A 17,601-nucleotide genomic window follows, 5' to 3' on the forward strand; every position below is an offset into this window, starting at 1 on the left:
TGACATACTACATATAGGACACCGTATAGGATAGAAATACCATATAGGAGGCCACATAGGACAAATGTGTCTATTTATTCAACTTTAAACAAATTAAAGTGTCTATTTATGCACATCAAAAGTCGAATGACATAAATATATGTTGAGGCAAAGTTTAACAAACTTGTGATAAATAGACTAAAAGTAGCACACCAGCCAACCCGTTTATTGGCTCCCTCTTCGAGAAACTGTCATTATTATGGAGTTCAAATTTCCTCTGATGACACTCGATGACAATACCAAGGGTCTACCGAAGACAACCGCTCTACCCCACAAAGGTAGGTTATGTTTGCTTACACCCTAATCTCTCCAAAGGCCACGTAGAATTATATTGGATACGTTGTTAACACTCAATCTCGTCCTAAAGTTTCAAATTTAGAGTTTCACCTATGAAATTTAAACAGTGGTTCAAACGGCTACTAATGCATACCGCGCCCTCCCAATTTTTGGTTAGAGATTTCACAAGCAAATAGCCCAACAGAAAGAAGAAATAAAAAGTCATAAAGAAAACCAATTGAAAACCAAAATGACCTAACAAATTTACATGATATTTAGAAGGTTAAAGTTTCAAACATTTGAGATACTAAGCCCAAAAGTTCAAAGGCATAAGAGACTTGTGTTTTTTCACAAACACATTAGATAACAAAATTCTTAAATGCTATTCTTTTAAGTTCAAAATCCTTCACTAACAAGAAAATTAACATACATAAACTTAATTCCCATCTTCAGAAGATTTCAAGTAAAGATTCTCACCTCCATCACCACCATGACCACTCGAGCTTCCGCCCCGTCCTTGATCAGACATAGAACTTCCCATTTCATGCTTGTTTCCACTGCCTAATCCTCTGCCAAAGTCAGGGAAACCACCACCACCAGTGCTAGCACTATGAGTGTTTTCGCTTTGTAGCATGTGAAGTCCACTACTGCTTCCTCCACCAGAGCTGATCATTCCGAGTTGCTGGCTATGATAGGCTGCTTGCTGTTGTTGCAATGATGATAATTGTTGTTGTTGTTGTTGTTGTCCATAGAGCATTGAGGAGGAGGATCTTGCTGCAGCCATAAGCGATTGCGTTGTTAGTTGTTGAGCTTGTTGTTGTTGCATATAATGTGCCCCTCCCTGCATCATCCCACCAGAAGCTAACTGCAGGACATCAAACATCAAATTCACAACTACAAATTAGCTTATAAAACATGTTAAGCCTACTCAAGAATGACAAGAAACAACATGTGTTAATTAGCTTATGTACACTTCAGGTCACTGAAATGTTAACAACAACAACATATCCAGTGTAATTCCACAAGAGGGGTTGTTTCTGAAAGACCCTCGGCTAAAAAGGGAAGTATCTGACTTAGGATTGTAAGAAAAGAGACAACAAAGTAGCTGGATACAAAATAAATGCAACAACGGAGTAATACACATTGACGCTATGTAGCTCACACTCTTCAAAATTATCGAAGGGTGTGTGTCGGATACTCAAAAAAGTAAAGCATTTTTTAAGTATCCGACACGCATGCAGCAACAATTTTTGGAGAGTCAGAGCAATATGGCATCATAGAATAAGAGGTCACCTAAATGTTACTACTGGTAATCGTCTATAAAACAGGTGTGATGAGTGACCAAGAAAACAAGACATGTTACCTGCTACAATAAGTTCAAGATACATTGACATATAGTAGGAACTACTTTGCATTGTCAACGACTCAACGTATATAAGTTAAATCCTTAACTAAAAGATGTAGATAATTGAAATGCCAAGATATGTTTTTCTACCTGTGAATGCATACTAGGAGGCTGGGGCTGTGAATCAGCAATAGCTGCAAGGTACATAAGATTTCTCTGAAGTTTAGCTTGGGACCTGCCACAGCAAGAAGAGTTACCACAGGTGTTTACTTAATAAATAGCACGGTAATATATTCCCTCCGGTCCATTTTAGTTATAACGTTTATCTTTTTATATGCTCCTTAAGAAAACATTTACTAAAAAGACAATTAGACTACATGATTCGATTGATTTGAAGTTGAAATTTTGCTTCGACAAATATTTTGGGTCAATTATTTGTAGCTACCATGACGTTTAAAATGAACAATAGTGTAACATCTTTTCCAGGCTATTACTTTATATTTTATGTTCAAGTTTCAAGAATGATACCCATATTATAAAATGCAATAATATTAAATCTTTTCCAGGCCACCATTCTATATTCTATGTTCATGTTTCAAGAATGTCATCATAATGTTGAATATATAAAAACATATTTCAAAATCAGGTGAAATATCTAAAAACAAGATTATTGATGAAGTGCATTCCGAATGTGTTAGCCTGTAACTAGAGATACAAAATTAAAGAATGATCAACTGAACTTACTCTGCACATTCACTTATTTTCCCAGAGTTCTGGCTCTCAACAATCTTCAGAATAAGTGATTTGTTCTCATCCAGGAACTGAAACAGAAAAGAACAAAAAGCCAGCTATTAAGTAAAAAACAAAAGGAAGCCCGGTGCACTTAGCTTCTGCTATGCACGGAGTCCAGGGAAGAGCGGTACCACACAAGGTCTATTGTACATAGTTTTACCGTACATTTCTACAAGAGGTTGTTCAAGTGTTGAGTAAACATACAGCTATATGACACTTAAGCCTTCAGTAATTACTGTTCATAGCATTAGGATCTTTATGTATTACTATTATATTTAACAACTGAAAACTAGGGTCATTGTTAAATAAACTAGCAATACATAAAGATCTTAAAATATTTCAAAAGGGAAGATGAAGCCTTTTAGACTGAAGTTAACAGTTTTTACATTTAAAAAGTTCAAAAGTAACATTTAAAAAAGTTCAAAAAACTGTCAACACATTATTTACTAGTTTTTATTCACTCTGCAGAAAGCAACAAACTCAACTAACAGTCATTTTAGGAAGACATGAGATTAATAGAAAGAGAACAAAGCATACATTTAAAAAAAAAGGAAACATAAGTTTCAAGAAGAAAAGGCAAGAACCTAAAGACAACATCTTTCTTTTTGTATATGGCCACAATAAACCTTGAGTAAAAATACCCTTTAAGCAGGACTTCTTTCAACCAAGAATGCAACCTTTTTCTTTATACATGAACACAGACAATAAACCTTGAGCAAAAATTTCCCTTTTGTATGGAAGTTTTTGTGCTCCATGTATAAGGCAACATAAGTTTCAAGAAGAAAAGGCAAGAACCTAAAAAGCAACATCTTTCTTTTTGTATATGACAACAATAAACCTTGAGCAAAAATACCCTTTTTGTATGCAACTTTTTGTGTTCTGTGTATAAGGCAACATAAGTTTCAAGAAGAAAAGGCAAGAACCTAAAAGTAACATATTTGTTTTTGTATATGACAAGAAGAAACCTTAAGCAAAAACACCCTTTTTCTAGCAGTACTTTTATCAACCAAGAATGCAACTTTTTACTTTCTTTTTGTGTTTCCTGTATATGACCACAACAAAACTTGAGCAAAACACACCCCTTATTAGCAGGACTTTCTCAACCAAGAATGCAACTTTTTTCTTTCTTTTTGTGTTCCCTTTACATGACCACAAAAAACCATGAGCAAAAACACCTTTTTTTTAGCAGGACTTTCTCAACCAAGAATGCAACTTTTTTCTTTCTTTTTGTGTTCCCTTTACATGACCACAAAAAACCATGAGCAAAAACACCTTTTTTTTAGCAGGACTACATCAACCAAGAATGCAACTTTTTCTTTCTTTTTGTATTTCCTGTATATGACCACAACAAAACTTGAGCAAAAATACCCTTTTTCAAGCAGGACTTTACAACAAAGAATACAACTTTTTTTCTTTCTTTTTCTGTTCCATGTATATGACCACACGTAACCATGAGCAAACACTCTTTTAGCAGGACTTTTATCAACCAAGAATGCAACTTTTTTTCTTTCTTTTTGTGTTCCATGTATATCACAACAAACAATAAACCTTGAGCAAAAATACCCTTTTTTCAGCAACAACTTATCAACCAAGAAAGCAACTTTATTCAACTAGGAGCCAAGAAAAAGCAACCAAAGCATAACAACTACTAGTACAACACTGCATACATACACAAAGCACTCAGCCAGCCAGCTAGCCACAGAGAGAATGAGAAAAAAAAAAGCAGATAAGAGAATCAAGAAAGAAAAAATAAGTAAAAGAAGAAGAAGAAAACCTGTTGAATATGATCAGTGGTGACATTGTTGGGATAATAGGCTGCCATCATGGGCTGCATCTGCATCAGGTGCTGCTGCTGCATATTTCCCCCTTCACTCTTTTTATACTCAAAATTGTCTTGTTCCTTGCATAAATCAAGAAATGTAGTAAAAGAAAAATTCCCCCTTTTTTTAGTTTTCTTGATTTACAATATCACTTGAGTTTGAATAGTGACATAACAATACTAGTGGAAAGTTTTTTTGATGGGGACAAGAGACAGTAGTAGCAGCAGCAGCTAGCTAGGTAGGAGAAAAAAAGCTGCCTTTGTACTCACTGTAAGTAAGTAAGAGAGAAAAGAATCTAAATTCTGGGCAAGCAAAACCATTACTATAAACCCTGATAGGGAAGTAAAGGATTTTACCTGCTTTGGGCTTTGAACCTTTTCTCTTATTTTAACCTTATCATCAACCTATTGGACAGAGATGATAGTATAGTATCCTCAAACAGTAAAAAAATCAAAAATCTTGCCATCAGACTTCTATAATGGAGAGTCAAAACTCATTATCTTGGCAGATCGATAAAAAATTACACTGTTTATATAAGTACAAAGTTATGCTAAGTGGTGTGCTAAGCAACAATATTAACGCAAAAGAATCATTCTAAAGATATTCTTAAAGATCGTTTGATTTGAAGACAAATAATATCATCATATCTAATGGTATGAATTTACTAATGTCAATATTATCAATATGTCATATTCAATATTATTTTTATACATAAATACTTTTTATATCCTTGAAAATTTGGTAACACATAGTATATTTTATTGACCACTAGGATCGGACTAAAGAATCTTAGGGGTTATTTGGTTTATATACAAGTTATGCCGAGATATGTTATGCTGAAATTAGTTATACTGGGAGTAATTTTTTGTGCTTATTTGATTTGTCATATTCAAACTTGTATTTATTGCATATTTTTTAAGAATAAGTGGCTTGTTTACAAAAATATCTTTCACCCTATTTAATTTAAATATTTTTTACATTTTCTTTGCATGCTTTAGTTATTTATTCTTAAAAAATAAAATTTTCTTCTTATTTGACTTAAAAATAAAACCTTCATTTTATTTAGTTTAAAAATAAAACTTCCATCTTATTTAGCTTAAAAATAAAACTTTCATTATAAGTTTATTAAAGTAAAAGATATTTTATTATTAAAGTTATCTACATTTTAAAGTTACCTATATTTTAGTTGATATATAAAAAATAATTTTTAAGTGAGTAATAAACTATTTAATTAAAAATATGTAATTTAGTAGTGAAGTTAACATTTTAAGAGAATCAAAATATAAATAAACATAAGAATTAGGCAAATAAATTCAACTTATAATATATTCATAAATAAAAGTTGTATTGAAAATATAATTTTTTAATAGAAAAATATATCATCATAAAACCATTGAATAATTAAGGTTGTTAATATTATTATAAATGTTGTTAAAAATTATATTAATCTAAAAATGGTGTATAAAAGAGAGTTTAAGGGCGATATTTTTATTATTTTACATACTTTAAGGGGACTAATTGTTAATCATGAAATAAGTTATCCTAACTTTTACAACCAAACATCGAAAAAGGGCCCTCAAAAATTATTCTGAAATTAACTCTTCTTATCCATCACACCAAACGATCCCTTAGGGTTCGTTTAGTTTGAAGACAAGTAATATCCCCATATCTTATACCAATACTACTATTATCAGCATTATCAATATATTATATTCAATACTATTTTTATACATCCACAAAACTGCCTTTCAATATTACGGACAATAAATTTCAAAAGTATTTTTATATTTTCAACTTTGTGCTAAGTGAGACTTTACATCACCTAAATTGAAAATAAGGGATATCATCCATGCTTTTTATCTATATGAAAATTTAATAACGCATGATATATTTTATTGACCACTAAATTACACGCTTGAACAAACGATTCAAAAGACAAAAGGCAAACATAATCTTGATTTAAATATAACAAGGTAGATGGGATTCTGCAGTTTAAGAAGATATATATAGAGAGAGAGAGACATGTAGAATAAAAGAGGAATAAACAATTAAGGTAGTAACAAAAATTCATGCAGGACAACTCCAGACTTATTGGCACCCTTGATTTAATAATCAACATTGTCATGTTAATTTGTTTGTCAAATTTTAATTTGATATGATATTTTTTTTTAAAAGTTAAAAAAATTAAACTTTGTAAATTTAGATTAAAAATATGTAATATATGTATTAAAATATCGTTTGATTTTATAGTTTGAAATATTATGAAAAGTTAAAATTTAGAAGTTATAAAAAAAATCTTTTTAAAACTATAAAAAAGAAGAAGAGTAAAACAAAGAAATTAACACACATACTTGTATGTGAAATTGAAAAACTATAAAACTACAAATGTGTATGGGGAGAACATAATCAATCCTTCATAAAATATTAATCTCGTTTGATCGGACCTTTTTACCATTTCTGATTCGATTAATTGTCGTCAACTTAACTTATAATTTCTCAGAAATTATTTAAAATTAATAAATATTTTAGATTTATAGATCATCACTTTAAAAGAAATTAATTAGTGTTTTTTTAACTTTATGTCTGATCGAACGAAACCACATGAATTGAAAATTGAAATGAAGAAATATTCAATATTTCATACCTATTTAAATTGACTTATAATTTATGACTTATTTTTCATGTCAACTTAAAAATACTTTTTAATTAAATATCATAAAAATATATTTTAAAATTATTTTAATTTAAAAACACTTAAAATAAATAGTTTTAGGGGGTTGGGACTTTTTGGAGGGTTCAAATTAAACTGTAAGCTAAGCTAAGCTATTGCTGCAGCAGATGCTTTATAAGTAGGTAGGTTACTAGGGGTATATTTCACTCTATATCAATTTATCGAATCGTTGTAATAATTGAGAAATAGATTAATTGTTAGATGATTATCGTTTTTTCATGTGATTATTTATTTTATTTTTATGTTTTATGATGATTTACATGAATTAACATTATTATTATTGTATTTATTTTTTTATTCTCCTTTAATTATTTTTCTCCTATTATTTAATAATCTAATATCTCTCAGGACAATTAAACCTTTTATATTATGTCAAATTTATTGTTGTCTGACTATTAAAAATACTCAAATTTGCATTTTATTATCTTCTTCAAATTTCAATTATTGCAACACCTTAACATTAATTCAACATCATTATATTAATTTATTAAATTTAACACAACACTATTTCAATATTATATAATTTCTCAATTTTTTGAGCTAAATTTTATTATTCTAATTTTATATTATATTGTTTCATTAAACATGTCCTACTTCATATAATTTGCATATATCTTATCTTTTTCACATCTCTAACCTCACTAACAGAATTTCCAATCTTTTAAAGATAATTTTAAGTAAAATATAATTTGCGTATACTCTATTTTATTCTAACCACCTTATAAATATTTTTAGTGAATATGTGGTCGTTGTGTTTCTTCTTCTTTGAGTCGCTATCAATGGAGTTGCTCAATCACAAACAAAGATTATGGTGAAATAGTCGGTATACTTTAATCCTTAATCAGAGGTTTCATGTTCGAGTCTTCCTGGATATAAAGTCACCTTTGTTAGAGATTGTTTTACCTTTAATGTGGATTTTCTGGTGCGAATTCAAATTTAGTCCGGCTCCAACGTAAATACCGAATACTGGATGAGAAATTTTTTTAAAAATAAGTTGCTCAATTTCCATAATGTTTTTTAATTTTCTCACTCGATGTTCTGTATCGTTATTGGAACTCAATTATTTTTAATACACATGATCGCATCCCATAGGATCCCTTTCGGAAGAAAAACACTCTCTATAAAAGTTTCTTTTATATTCATCCATGACTCAAATCCAAAATCTCTAAGTAAATGAAAAATTATCTCATTTACTGCACGATATTCTTCGACGTTCGGTCTACATATATTTGTAAAAAAAAAAAGTAGTCACGTGATGGATGATGATAAGAAATAATAAATAAAAAATCGTCTTATTATTATTATTTTTTATTATTACATGCACGTTTAACAAAGTAAAAGGACGTACAGGCCTTGGGCTCGGGTAGATCCGGTCCATTTGTTATTTAAACCCACCATGACATCATCACTTTCACATATTCAAGAAATTATTTTTTTTTCTTTTTCTTTCACGCATAATTATATGTTGTGTTAATCGATGCAGGCATATTCTTTTTTACTACAGTATTATTTTTTTCATATAAAAAATAATGCATGTTGTTTCAAAATATTTTTAAAATTTTAGACTCACTATTATGTTTAACATTATTTTTTTTATGGGAAAAAAGATAAATATACCTCTGAACTATCGGAAATGGTATGTAGATACCCTCCGTTATATACTTTTGGGACATTGGTGCCCGTGCCATCCAAAAACTATAGCATATATGTACTTCACTCTAACGGAAGACTAAATAGGGACGCATGACACCATCTTATCCATCGATTCGATATTTAATAAATGTCGGGTCGGTAGATAAGATTATGACACGTGAATAACCGTTACTATAAAGAGTATATATGCTCTAGTTTTTTTACGGCAGGGGCACCAATGTCCCAAAAATATGACGGAGGGTATCTGCATACCATTTACGATAGTTCGGGTATATTTATCGTCCTTTTTCCCTTTTTTTATTAATCAATTTAAAAAGATGTATTTTTATATTTTTAATCACACGAATATATATTTTGATGTTTCTGAAAACTTATTATATGGATAGAAACTGAAATTTGACAATTAAACGTATCAGAAGGTAACACATAGAGAAATTGAAGACATATAAGACATGGTTCAATAAGGACGACACCTCTCTCAATAATATTCGTTACTTGTATTTTATCCATCATTTTATTGTTAATTGTGTTTCGTTAATGTCTTTAATTATGTTTAACAAGCAACTTAACATTACAAATACAACAATACAAGTTATTTTCTTTAAAAAGTCTTCCTTTATAGTGCATAGTCAAATTATGTCCATAAAATGAAATGTAAAGAGTATATTACCTTTTGGTATGGAGTTAGTACTTGTGCAATCTGCACAAGCATGAAAGTCTCATCTCATCTTATCTCATAAGCTTAGTGAGATTGATAAGACGGGACTCATGTTTCCTCCTTCCTATCCCGTCCCATCAGTGGCGGACTCAGGATTTTCGTTCAAGGGGTTCGAAAAATAAAAGTATAAACGTGTAAATAAGTCTTTAGAAATGGAAACCTTGAATTCTTTTGGGTTTAAAACCAAACTTTTAGCACATTTTTTAAAGTAAAAAAATTTTGAAAAACAGAACTGAAAATTTTAAAAAAAATACTAAAAAAAAACTGAAACTAAAAAAGAAAAAAAGAAAATGCTTTCACTAGGATTTGATCCGGTGACATACCGTTTAGTTTCAAGGGTACTTGCCACTATGCCATCAATTTCTCTTTATTATTAAGGGGGTTCAAAATATATATATCTACAGAAATATAGAAAATTTACCTTATATATACCGTGTAATTTTTTGCCGAGGGGGTTTGGGTGAACCCCCTGGATACAACATGGGTCCGCCCGTGCGTCCCACTTCTATCTCGGTCCCCTCTATCCTCTTAAGTTCATCCCCCGTTCTATAGCACATCCTTATATATAGTGAACACAAAACATAATATAATGATAATGTTTGTAACAATATCTGAAAAAAGATAAATGCATTAGGTTAAGGAAACATTAGAATCATTCGTACTCTCAATACTAGACAAAATTAACCTATGGTTCTTATAAACAAAATGCACTGGCAAATTAATTACTTGTACAAATTAGGTCCCCCTCACTATATAACATACACATATATAGAATGGACTATAGCTATTGTACTATCAATATCATAAGAATATATCTATATAGTTGCTCCTTTTGTACCCTCTATTCTTATCCACACATACTGACATACATGCATGTATCACTTTCATTTTTGAATTTATAACCTATAGTTTAATTTCTCTCTCTACTACCCTAAAATCTCCAGCATATAAACCCTTGAGCTATAGTATTCCATCATGACAATATTTTGGATGTATATGAATGTTTAGATCCAACCAAGAAGTTTTGCATGTATTTGCAGGGCTCATACTCTAGACCTATCATTATCGTCGAAGAAACTTATATATACATGTCAAATGCTTCGATGCTCTATCCTCGAGAAATTATTTTACTCTTTATGTGTGTATATTAAAGGGTGGTGGATGTGGCATATCGACACATAGTATGAATTTACTTGTTTTAAATCACAAATTTTAGAACTATTTAAAACTCTGTTCTTGATCAAAAACACTGAGTGTCGCATAAATTAGGTCAGAAGGTGTATATTGTTTAGAACTCCACATCCCTAAACTTAAACTGGAGTCGATAAATTTCAATTATTTATCGCGTTATACTTTTATGAAATGATTTATAGCAGTACAAAAATAAAAAGATTCCACCAACATTATTGCAATAGAAAGAAGATATCACAATTGGTCAAATTGAGATACATATAGTAAGTATATATGTACTGTCAAAAACATGTGGAAGATGAACATGTTGGAGATTGAGTGGTATTAAGTGTTGCCTTGAGCAAAAGGACCTTTATTTGGGTTCTATACAAACATCTTTCCTTTTTCCTTTTTATCCTGCCACAGGGAAAGTTAGGCTTAGTAGGGTCAATATTCCACAAGTGAGGATTGTTCAAGTGATAAATATTATTCATCTTCAATTTTACGATATATAAGCTTAAGTTACTATGGGTTATTTGGTATGCAGCATAAGGTGTAAATTTATATTAATAATATTGTTTATTAAATACATATAAATTTAATCTCAAATTTAATCCTGAATATTTCATATTTTCTCATCAAACTTGGTATTATTTTAACTCATCTTCACAAATGGGATAAATTAGTCAAATTTCTGCACTATATGCCCTAGATAATTTAGTTCGCATATCAAACAAATCCAAAAAACAAAAATGGAAAAACTCCTAGAAAGAAATAAAAAAAAAATCAAAAAGTAGGGCCAACTTTCCTTGCTCCAACTTAGGAGTAGGGGCTGACGACTTTTTTATGGTGCAGTGGAAGAGCCCCTCTCCTGAGAGTCAAAGTGGTTTTCCGCTTCTGATCAGCTTGAACTAAGTGGGGTGGGGCTTGATCTTTTACTACTCCTATTTACCATTGAAGCATGCAAGAGAAAGCGTTGAATATTAGTGATTCACAAAATAATCATTTTTAACGCGAAAATAATATTTGGACAAATATTCTTAGATAAAGTATAGAACAACTCCAACACGTAATTCTCCGTTCAAAGTAATTAATAACAAATTGAGCTTCAACACAATGTGTTAGAGTTTGAAAGACGATTCATAGAGTTCGAACTAATAAATATTCAAACTACAATATAAATTTGGATTAGAAATCCAAGTACCTTAGAGTTAAGCCGTTAAAATATCCTTGGAAGAAATAGAATAATAAAGTTCGAAAAAAATAATATCATATTATAATTAAGGGAAAATTGTATATAATAGCAAACTATTAATTCAAATTAAATGCTATAAATATAGTTTGATTTAATTGTACCTCATAGCAAACTGTTGCTATTTCACCTCTCTCCTGGTGAATCTCGCTTGCCACTCTCATTCTCTCCCTCGCCTCTCTAATTTTTTATACAAGCGCAAGTGTATAAAGTGCGTTTGTGTTTGTATAAAGCGAGAGGAAATTGTATATATACATATATTTTCGTTCCCCTCTCTCCCCTCTCCCAGATCTCGCTCGCCACTCTCCCAAATCTCGCTCTCTCACTCGCCTCTCTCACTTTATACAAAAAACGCAAATTGTATAAAATGTGTTTGTGTTTGTATAAAGCGAGAGAAAATTGTATATATACATATATTTTCGTTCCCCTCTCTCCCCTCTCCCAGATCTCGCTCTCTAACTCGCCTCTCTCACTTTATACAAAAACGCAAATGTATAAAATGCGTGAAAATTGTATATATACATATATTTTCGTTCCATTCTCTCCCCTCTCCCAGATCTCACTCGCCACTCTCCCAAATCTCGTTCGCTCACTCGCCTCTCTCACTTTATACAATTGATCTTTTTGTATATGTATACCAAAGCAAATTATACAACTGCTTTCTTTTGTATATGTATAGCGAAATATACATATTTATGTTTGCTATGGAGCGCAATTATGCAAACTTTGCTATAACATACAAATATAAATTTTGTGTTTATTATATGTGAAAGTTGCTCTATAATTAACGATTAAATGTTACAATTTAAATCGTAATATTATAATAAGTTGGGCTGGATGATCTAGTGGGCTTCTAAGTTCTTTCATAGGAGGCAAACTGCACGGAATAGCCCATTTCCCCTCCCCCCCCCCCCCCCCCCCCCCAATTTAAGACATGGCCCCTTTGTATAAAATTGTATCATTTGCACTTTTGTCCATTATTCTTTTTCAGATTATACATCATAATATTTCGTATTTTAATTTTTAAAAGCAAAAACTAAAGACCGCCATATTTGAAGGTCAAACCATGCAATTAAATGTATAATATTGTAAGTTAAGCTACTTTAATTTGGAATTAATTCCGAAAAATTCAAATCCACTATATATACATGGGAGTATTACTTACTATTATTATGTAGTATCCATATTATATATGGATACTATACGTAAAATTCATATATAATTAAGAGAAAATGGTCTGATATACCCCTTAACTTTGTCATTTAGAGTTGATATACCCCTCATTATAAAAGTGGCTCATATATACCCCTACTGTTATACAAATGGCTCACATATACCCTTTTCCTCTAACGGAAGTGAAAAAAATAATTTTAGTTTAATTTTTTTAATTAATTAAAAAAAATTATAATCCCATATGGGTATATTTAATCCTCCTCAAACATATATTGTATTTTTTTTTTAACTTTTTTTTGTTTCAATGACTAATTTAGATTTATTATTTTGATGGTCAAATTTATTTAAGTTTTGCTAATATTCTTGTAAAATTTATTATAGATGAGCCAATTTTTTTCTTCAAATACAAAAATTAAATTACAATATATTCGAAAAATAGTTTTAAATTATAATATAGCCACAAAAAAAAAATAGTTTTAAAATTTTTTCTTTACACTAAGGAATGAAAGAAAAAATAAATAAGAAAAAGAAACTCAAATAATGATAATCAAAAAGTCAAAAAATAATTTATGTCCAAAAAAAATTAAAATATACCTTGAAATGTTCTAGAAAAATCATATATACCCATAAATATTTTTTTAAAGAAATCAAAAGTCAAAAATATAAATTTAAAACTAATTGTTTCACTTTCGTTAAATAAAGGGTATATGTAATTTAAGCTCATTTTGTAACGGTAGGAGTATATGTGAGCCGTTTGTATAACGGTAAGGGTATATATGAGCCACTTTCGTAACGAGGGGCACATCAGCTCCAAATAACAAAGTTGAGGGGTATATCAGTCCCTTTTCCCTATAATTAAATTATCTTCATGTTTACCATATAATATCCATATTAAAGGGATTCCAAAAGCTGGAGGAATACATAAAGCATAGCTGCGTAAAGGCGTTTTCATATAAAAAATATTCAAAGTCCCACAAAAATTGTTTGACGGTGGGATTTAGTTTCAAATAAAAATACATTCTCCGTTAAAAAGAATGATATAATTTGACTTGATACGGAGTTTTAAAAAAAATTAAAAAAAATTCAATCTTATAGTTTTAAATTAAAGTTATGTCACATGTACTAAAATGTCTTTTAATCTTGTGACCTTAAACATGTCGTAAAAAAATGAAATTAAATTGTAAAAAAAAAAGGAGTCATTCTTTTAAAATAGAGGGAGTATTATTATTGGAGTCTTGTTATTGTTTTTTTTTTTCTTTTTATATTTGTCTTATATTTCTTTTTAGTTCGTTTTAAAAAGAGTATTTTTTATCGTATTTGGAATATTTTCTCTTCTTAACTTTCCACATACATGAATCATGATACATGTTTAATACCACAATTAAAAATTAAAGATCATCGTGTAAGGCCATTCTTTTTTTTAAAAAATAAAAAATCACGCTAAATCAAAATGCTACAAACAAATTGCAATAGACGTAGTATTACATTATTGAAAACTACGTTAACGTCACTATTTTACTGTAAAAAAAAGTTCATATCTATTCCCATATTATTCTGATTGAGTCAATGAGAAAAAAAAATCTTTCTTATTCCAGTATCTCAATGAAAAGCTATATATTTACCATCATATGCTTTTTCAGTGAGTTAATTCGATGAATATAAAATTAAAAAAATCATATTTTATAACATAAATTTCTAATTAATTCACGATTATGAGAAAAATCCAGTACACGTATAACACATAAGAGTTCAACAATTACACTTTTGACATAGTTTATTTGAAGAAAAATATTTGTATTTGAAATTTTCACCGTTAATTAGTCATGACAACGACAACTAAAAAAAACAATAATAACAACACAAACTAATAACAACAACCACTATAATAAAAAAATTGAAGGGAAATACTAAAGATGAAAGAATTTACATATATATATTGAAAAAAATATATATTAATACAATGTTTATGATAATACACATTAATTAACAACCAAAATTTGAAGTTATCTAGTTGTCCTCCACCACCATATACTCATTTAAACAAACATTTCTTTGACCAAAAAAAATATATTGAAAAAATCCCTTAGAAGTTGCTAGGGAATTTACAATATTAAAAGTAATACTATATCCTAAAAAAAAAATCGAATTTTTTTTATGTTTTTAACCTTGCTTTTGTGTATCATTATTTTCTGAACTTGCAATTCCAAATTGAACCATATTATTATTTGGATAAGCTGAAGAAGAAGCTCTATGAATATTCATATCAACTTGACTAGCAATTATTTTTTCTTCCTTAATATCCCGAGCTAGCGCGCACCGCCCGTGCCTTTTCCCACCGGGAATGTTAGTGCACGGGCTCGCGCCTGAAGATGGAGCTGGACCTCGAGGAAGTGATTGAATGATTAAATCTGTCGTTTGTTTCAACCATTGCTCTCCTTCTAATATTCGTAATCCTGAAACCTCTTGATGAAAATCTGACAAAATTAGTAATATCGATAGAAATAAAATCATGCATTTCTTGATGTGTGATGCCATTTTTTCTTTCTTTCTTGATTTTTTTTTTTGTGAGTGAATAATATATTTGAGTTTGTTGAGGGAAGAAGAGTTATTTATATACACGTGCATGGGGTAGTAAAAATATAATATAAAGTATATTGTAGGGGAAAAGTGGGGAATTTGACTAAATTAACTAGCCGCGTTTTGAGAGTTTGACAAATAAATTGGTCGGGGAATGGAAACACGTAACAAGACGGTAAGGTCCTAGCTTACATTTTTTTCAAACGTGATGTGTTTGTTTATTATTCCTCCTCCTCGTGTTAGATTGTTTGAGGTATGTGTAGCTGACGTTTGATCATAGATTTTGAAAATTTATTTTTAAATATCTAATACTTGATTATGTTATTCGATATGATTTTCTTTAAATATTTTCAAGTTCACACCATTCATTTTTTTTAAAAAGCTAATTAAAGGAAATGTGAATGCAACTTAGAAATCACCAAACAACTATTTTACTTGATCTATATAAAGGATTTCTTTTGGAGGAGGATTATTTGCTCGAGTGACGAATCCTGCCATAATATATATACTTAGAGGCAAATTCAAAATTTAAAGTTTATAAGTTTCTACAACGATCTGAAGTTAATATACGATAATAATTAGCAAACATACAATAAGTTTCATGTATGAATAGCCGGGAGAAAAAAAAGAACGGCGGGTGATAATAAGATAGGGCATCGCGTCCGACGGCGGTATAGATGAGCTAAAATTAAACCTAAAAGTGGTCATCATGACATGGGGGAATGTAGCGGGAAATAGCACTCGTACGTTCACATAATTAAATGGGACATAAAAAATGGTACTAAAAGTTACTCCCTCCGTTTTTAAAAAAGAATGACCTAATTTGACTTAAAACGGAATTTAAGAAAAAAAATAGGAGCAAGACTTGTTCTTAATTAAAGTTATGTCAAATGTACCGAAATATCCTTTAATTTTGTAGCCTTAAACATGCCACGTGGAAAATTGAAGTTAAAATATTGTCAAAAAAGAAAAAAGATCATTCTTTTTTAAAATAGACTAAAAAAAATTAGATTATTTTTTTAAAAAACGGAGGGAGTAGTATGTATTATACTTGTTGGAGTATGTCATAGATAACAAGTAAAGAATTGAACAAGTCTTATTAATTAGTTAATTTTAATAGTATAGTATTTGGCTTATTTGTTTGGCAATTTTAGCTTGGCGGTCATCCTCTTCAATTGAATATATCTGAATTAATTGTGGTTTTGTAGAATATTAGGTACATTGAAAAATTATTAGATTTTTAGTCAAGTACCCACGATTGACAACACATTACCTTTTTATTGAAATTAATTAAATCTTTAATTTGTGCCTAATCTTTGAGTTACGTGTCAACATAAAAAGGGTCCACATTTAACTCATGTAATCATATTTGACATTGTATCATATATATTGACATTATCTTCAAAAAAAAATAATCTCACTGTAAAAGAGGGTAGTTTAATCTATACAAGTGAATATGCTACCTTTTGAATAAATTTAAAATACATCAGGTTTATCGATTACTAATTATTTTGAAATGTCTTTGATTGTGTGATTTTTTTTTAAGCTACTAAAAATAGAGGTTCTTATATGTCGAATAAATAAAAAATTTGTGTTATAAAATATAATTTGTACTAATTATTATTTTTACTATTACCGACTAAATAACCAATACAATAAAAAAAAATAGTCTAGCTTCAATATTCACGATTGAAAATTGAAATTATTAGTGTTCCATGCTCCACGAGGGAAGAAAGTATATACATTAATGGAAATACACTGCAAATATCACATGAGGCAAAGTTTCAATCTTTGACCATAATAGATGATACACAAGAATTCCTTACAAGGCAATGTTAATGGCTTGAAACCTAACAATTTTCTCACACATACACACAAAGCTTCAGATATATATCCTTCGACCAACTAGTTTTACTCCATATTGTACGCATCTATATAATATATCATAATATTTATATGACTATATCTGAAATTTGTAGTTATAGATGTATCATAATAGCTCTATGATTTTGAAATTTATAATTTTAAATATGTCATAATTTTTATGTGACTATA

At 29.8% G+C, this 17,601-nt stretch overlaps 2 protein-coding genes across 2 annotated transcripts in view; one reads left to right on the forward strand and one right to left on the reverse strand.

The window, feature by feature from the left end:
• Positions 1-17,601, forward strand: part of LOC125835792 (GDSL esterase/lipase At5g33370-like) — a 233,433-nt gene that overhangs the window by 198,730 nt on the left and 17,102 nt on the right. The window lies entirely within an intron of this gene.
• Positions 733-4,573, reverse strand: LOC125835798 (GRF1-interacting factor 1-like). The gene is made up of 4 exons (XM_049514899.1): positions 4,227-4,573; positions 2,405-2,481; positions 1,811-1,895; positions 733-1,180 (listed from the first exon to the last, which is right to left on the reverse strand). Exons 1-4 carry the CDS (start codon positions 4,308-4,310, stop codon positions 752-754), a joined length of 675 nt encoding a protein of 224 aa, XP_049370856.1. The 5' UTR covers positions 4,311-4,573; the 3' UTR covers positions 733-751.

Source organism: Solanum verrucosum, unplaced genomic scaffold, assembly GCF_900185275.1.
Source record: "Solanum verrucosum unplaced genomic scaffold, falcon-dt-bn FXZP01000128.1, whole genome shotgun sequence".
Taxonomy (NCBI): domain Eukaryota; kingdom Viridiplantae; phylum Streptophyta; class Magnoliopsida; order Solanales; family Solanaceae; genus Solanum; species Solanum verrucosum.